The sequence below is a fragment of the Tupaia chinensis genome, unplaced genomic scaffold, assembly GCF_000334495.1.
Source record: "Tupaia chinensis unplaced genomic scaffold, TupChi_1.0 Scaffold000037_9, whole genome shotgun sequence".
Classification (NCBI taxonomy): domain Eukaryota; kingdom Metazoa; phylum Chordata; class Mammalia; order Scandentia; family Tupaiidae; genus Tupaia; species Tupaia belangeri.
Window position 1 is genome coordinate 1,493,466 of NW_006159492.1, and position 6,366 is coordinate 1,499,831.

General features: G+C 43.2%; 1 protein-coding gene across 1 annotated transcript in view; it reads right to left on the reverse strand.

Moving 5' to 3' along the window:
• Positions 1 to 6,366, reverse strand: part of DCDC1 (doublecortin domain containing 1) — a 224,732-nt gene that overhangs the window by 192,888 nt on the left and 25,478 nt on the right. The window contains exon 4 of the mRNA XM_027772760.1: positions 2,022 to 2,185. Within this exon, the coding sequence (XP_027628561.1) occupies positions 2,022 to 2,185 (164 nt within the window). The remainder of the gene's footprint in view (positions 1 to 2,021; positions 2,186 to 6,366) is intronic.

The window sequence follows — 6,366 nt, forward strand, 5'->3', positions numbered from 1 at the left end:
CTAGATTACTCTGGAAACCATTCGAAAGAAGACAGAAGAGAGAGAGACACAAGAGGTAAAACACATGTGCAGGCACTTAAAATTGGTGCTTTTAGTTAAAGGATGTTCATGTATTTACTGTATCATTTTTCTACCTTTGGTAGATTTGAAATTTTTCAAAATAAAAATTGGGGGAAATAATTAAAGGACTCAAATAGCATCAGATATTTGTGTGGTAAGACCCTTTAGCTTGACCTCTCCCATATCAACATAAATTAGGCACCTTAGAATTACTTCCTGAAAATGAATGCCATTTATCTAGTGTATACTGCACATTTTCTGATTATATTTTAAGCAAGATGGCAATAACTTTTTAGATAAAAAAATATTAAAAGTTCTAATGGTAGCAAAATAATATCATGGTTGCCTAGTGCTCTATGTTGGACTAAAACTGGGAGGGAAAATGCATTACCCTCTTAAAATATCAGTGAAATACAAATAAATACATGCACTTACAAATTTCTCCAACTGCAATCCTCACTTGATTTTAGAATACTCCACTTTATTGGCATTTTACCAATTATTCCATGGATAAAATCTCAGTAGCCAAGAACAAGTTCTTGCTCTAATCTAAATGCTATATTGTAACAAATATCATTTAAAACATCAAAATTAGTCATTACTTTTACTTTGACAATGATATTGAGAAGAAGTAATAATGACACACATTTTATTAGTCTTTCCTTATAATTAGAAAGGCTTGCTAAATTATGGAAGAATTCTGGCCACTTTAAAATTCATGACTGCTTTCATTATCGTAAAAACAATTTTTCTGATACTGTAATTAAATTCTACTTTGAGATTTGCTTATGGGAAAAAAACTTACCATTTCTTATGGGTATATTTTTGATTCTATAAATTACTCAGCATAAGAAATCATGAAATACTTTAACTGGGGCAGAGGAAATAAAATTTCATAACCCCCTACCAACCTGTTCTAATATCTTCCTGGATTTCTGAGTAGACTTATTTCATATTTTGACTATTTTAATATATAGCAAATCCAAGCAGGCTAACTTTGCTAAGATTGAATTCTGGTCATGCTATTTTCATCATGATCACCATGGGATCAAGTGTACTCTGTACGCAAAATTATTTTCCTTTACTCTGTTCCACAGAAAAATGACGAGTGCGTAAAATTAAGAATCGGCAGAAGAGTGGATTTTAAGCTTCCTGACAAGCAGTTCTGGAGTTCACCTAGATGTGTCCTGTCAAAATATGCACACAATTTCAAGATACTGGGCACAACAGCCCAGCTCATCAGCGCCGATGCACCTCGGCCTTCTTTCCTTCTTCAAATGCAGGTAAGTTTATGCAGGAATTTACCAATCTACAAAAATTTACACGATGCACAGCAATAACCAGTAATTATTGTGGGATAATGTACGATGCCTCTGAGGAATCTATCTTAGATAGGATAGGGCTTACGAGCTTTACCAATTTATCTTTAGCTTCCTGTCACTGGTGCTTAAAAGGTTAAGACTTTATTTGTGAAAACATAGAGAGATAGCGGGGAATCATGTTGTCTACAGCTTCATAAATCTTGCTTAAGATCCTTTTCAATTACCATCCATTTCTCCTTTAAAAAGGGACAAAAAAATAGAGGAGTGGAAGCAGGTCAGGGCAGTGTGCGACAATGACAGTGTGATGGGCTTGGCCCCCCGTGGCGTTTCCATCTGCTATCATTAAGGTGCCTACTCAGACATGAACAAATCCCTCTTGCTGTGCTGACAGGCAGACTTCAAGAACTATGACAAGGCATTAGACAGAAAGTCGGAGAGAGACACGGAGAGAGCGAGAGGGAGAGAGATGTCATATCCCACAAACAATACGGCCTCACAAGAATGCCCCTGAAATGTATTGCAGTTCAGAATTTTAACATTTCCTAAAGGGTTACTTGGCATCTACACTCACTCTCCTTTTAAATTAGCTTCCTCCCGGAAAGCTGGGGGACAAACTGAGAATAAGCACCTCGGTCCTACCTGTATGCTTTACCAGAGGAGAACCAAATTTTTTGCCCATTCTTCAGCAAAAGTGGATTCTTAATTTCTTGACCGTGTTCATCGAACAGCCGGGCTGCAGAAACACTGAGGCCTGGTGGGTTGGTGGAAGAACCTTGAAGCCTTTGATGAATCTTGAGAAGTAACTGGTTGGGGGCAGGGAAGGATAGAAAAGAAGAAATAACCTAGAACGGGAACATCTGTAATGAACTGTCTCTACTCTGTAACAAATGAAGTCCAAACAAATGATAATTAAATTCACATAGGATGTTAAAAGAAGTGTGAAATGACGGCAATGTTTAGCTCAGTGTAAAGTAAAGACGGCAATGTTTAGCTCAGTGTAAAGTAACAAAATGAGCACGGGCTTTTAACCAGCAGGGGGTGCCACAGGCTTGTGATTGAGCTCTGACCCTCTGGCACGGGGACTGAAAGCAGATGTGAGTCTTACCGAAGGAGCGTTCAGCTTCCACACACGCTAACCGTCCTCTTTAATAAGGGTTATGCTTTTCCAGGCTGAGCTGGGCATTTAGTTAGGGGCCTACCAGAGCACGTCTGAGTTTAGCAGCCAGCCATCTCGTCTCCAACCCCGTCTCAGGACCGCCGAGCCCAAGGGCTCAGCCTGAGCTTGCTCCCACAACTCTCCCTGGGTGCATTCCAATTACGAGCTCTGCAAACGCTGTGAGCACCTTCAATAATGTTGTTTTCAGGTTGTGAATAAGACATCACTGAAGTGTGAAGTTTGAAATGCTGTCATTTAATATGTTAAATAATAGCGCTGTCAGTGCGGGCTTCTGTGTTACCGTGGAGTCTCTACACCCTCCACGTCATTCTAACCAAGGCACATTTCCCTTCTGAAGTAAATGTCGCCGAGCCGTGTTGCCCACAGTGCGGGCAGGCCAGGCCGGTTCCTGACCGGCGTCACCGTCGTGTGCAGTTGGGCCTCTGCTCCGCCCTGCTCTGCTCCCCACACTACTCGGGGCTCGGCTCTCCCCCAGCCTTCTGGCCAGGGCCGCCTCCCCTCTTTGCCTCGTCAGTTCCTGTGTCTCTCCGTTGCTCCTTACTCTAATGCCCGCAGGGATGCGGAATAGCTGCGCCCCTTCCTTGCCTAGTGCAGGTTCACGGCCTGTCTCCTTGCTCCTGTTGGTTCCATCGAAGGTATCTGACACACACTCAGCGCCCAGGCTTAGCGGAAAGGGAGAGCTGCAGCCCTCCCCCGACCACAGTTTTAGTCTTGAGCAACAGAAAAGCTAAATATGATGTGACAGTTTATAGGGTTTTATTTTCCATTTCATAAAAGTTGTTTCGAGTCATGCAGCATGGCTGAATACTTTGAATTTAAAATACTGATTACTATTCATTTTAGGTGTGTAATAAATAGAGTTGTTAGAACAGTAAAAAAAAAAAATCTGTATTTGTCTCCACTGGCACCACAAACGTATTTCGTATCTGTAGACTGTATTTCCAAAGCTTCACATTTAGCTCCATGTAGTCTCAGCCCGTGAGCTTGTCTTCGTTGCTTTGCTGTTATTTCAGGAAACATGTAAAGCTGATCTTTTTTAAATCACAGGGATTTTGCTTCCTGGTCGTCACCTTTTTGAAAAGGGGAAAGATACAGAATATTGTGGGCCTACTCCAAGAAAGAAAATGTGCCCGGGGTGTGCGGGAGACACGGGTATGAGCACCTGAGCACTTGGCGGGAGTCACTTTCACAAGAGTTGCCCTTGCGACCTCTGTCCCCTCGACTTGGTGACAGACTGCATCTTAGGTGTTCAGGGGTGCTGTCTGATGGCCTTCAGGGGGTAAGGGCTGCAGTGCATCCACATTTAGGTCATTGGCTAGGGCTGGGCCACCAACCCAAAATGGTGCTCATCTCCACTCACTTATCTTTAAAGCTGCCATCATCGGGCCTTTATAGCAGACGGATTTGTTCCGAGACCTGAGAAGAGCATGAAATATCCTGGGCTCATGACTGAAACAAGCGTCCACACAAGGAAACAGTCCTTGGGTGTCACCAGGCGCTTTCAAACAAGCTTTATAATGCCCCGATTGAAGTTTTTCTCCTGGATTGTCTTACACAGAAAAGCAAAGCAGAGATCAATTTCAGCGTGCCATAAGTCAATACAAAAAACGTCTACAGAATACGATCTTCCCATAAAACAGAAATGTTATGTTTGATTTTAACATGAACCACAAAGTAAAATAGTTTAATATGGAAAAAAAGAAAAAAAAAGGTGGATACAGGTGGAAAAATTCTAGGAAGGTTTTTGCATAATCATGGAAGTGATGGTTAAAAAAAGCCAGCCAAGACTCTGAATCTTTCTCTGAGCAATCAAGGTAGCATTTCCCGGTCTCTTCTGAGTCCAACTAAGGATCTAATGAGAGCCCCCCAAGTCACATACAACCCACAGAGCGAAGTCTGAGGGTGCTGAACCTGGTGGGGGTGGGGGGAAGAAGCCAGTTCCTTAAGAAAGGTGAGCAGTGGTGTCCCAGCGCTGTGTGCCCGCTGCCACATAGAAAAAAAAAAATCTGTATTTGTCTCCACTGGCACCACAAACGTATTTCGTATCTGTAGACTGTATTTCCAAAGCTTCACATTTAGCTCCATGTAGTCTCAGCCCGTGAGCTTGTCTTCGTTGCTTTGCTGTTATTTCAGGAAACATGTAAAGCTGATCTTTTTTAAATCACAGGGATTTTGCTTCCTGGTCGTCACCTTTTTGAAAAGGGGAAAGATACAGAATATTGTGGGCCTACTCCAAGAAAGAAAATGTGCCCGGGGTGTGCGGGAGACACGGGTATGAGCACCTGAGCACTTGGCGGGAGTCACTTTCACAAGAGTTGCCCTTGCGACCTCTGTCCCCTCGACTTGGTGACAGACTGCATCTTAGGTGTTCAGGGGTGCTGTCTGATGGCCTTCAGGGGGTAAGGGCTGCAGTGCATCCACATTTAGGTCATTGGCTAGGGCTGGGCCACCAACCCAAAATGGTGCTCATCTCCACTCACTTATCTTTAAAGCTGCCATCATCGGGCCTTTATAGCAGACGGATTTGTTCCGAGACCTGAGAAGAGCATGAAATATCCTGGGCTCATGACTGAAACAAGCGTCCACACAAGGAAACAGTCCTTGGGTGTCACCAGGCGCTTTCAAACAAGCTTTATAATGCCCCGATTGAAGTTTTTCTCCTGGATTGTCTTACACAGAAAAGCAAAGCAGAGATCAATTTCAGCGTGCCATAAGTCAATACAAAAAACGTCTACAGAATACGATCTTCCCATAAAACAGAAATGTTATGTTTGATTTTAACATGAACCACAAAGTAAAATAGTTTAATATGGAAAAAAAGAAAAAAAAAGGTGGATACAGGTGGAAAAATTCTAGGAAGGTTTTTGCATAATCATGGAAGTGATGGTTAAAAAAAGCCAGCCAAGACTCTGAATCTTTCTCTGAGCAATCAAGGTAGCATTTCCCGGTCTCTTCTGAGTCCAACTAAGGATCTAATGAGAGCCCCCCAAGTCACATACAACCCACAGAGCGAAGTCTGAGGGTGCTGAACCTGGTGGGGGTGGGGGGAAGAAGCCAGTTCCTTAAGAAAGGTGAGCAGTGGTGTCCCAGCGCTGTGTGCCCGCTGCCACATAGTCCCAAGTGTCAACAGGATGTTCGTTTCTTTCTATGCAAGACAAAGGCTCAAAATAAAGACTCCAAACTAGTTGGTTCTACCAGAGAAGCATCCTGATGGTCTAGAAAACAGGCAGATAACCTAAGACAAAATGGTCGAGCTCGCTTACAGTGGGCGTGGGAAAGCCAACTCCCTGTGTCGGTCTTCCAGGGCCCAGAATTTTGAAGTAGCCTAGACTCAGAGCATGCCTTCCACTGAACACCATGTCACTTCTTTTTAAAGTATAGATAAAAGGGCAATACCAGTGGATTAAAAGCACAGTCCATTGGTATCAAAAGATTTCCACATACCAGGGGACTTCAAAAGGTACTTGAAAAAAATGAAATTAAGAGTGTATTCAGGGCCAAAATTTTTGAAAGCCATTTTTAGTTTCTCGTAATAAGCATTTCCCACAAACTTCCTAAAGGCCCCCCTCTGCTATGCATCACGAAGGTTAAGATGCTGTGCGTAAAGGCCCAGGGCTGGCACCACGCTAAATCCGAGTGCCTGAGGGGCTGGGAAGCCCAGCTGTAGAGAAGCAGCCGTGACGGTCAGCAAGTGGGTGAGCTTTTCACCGACTCTACGAACTAACCGTGAGTTAACTACAAGTGACTTGAATGATATTTATGCTTGTTCGTATAGTCAGCAAACTCACTCTTTCCATCATATCACCG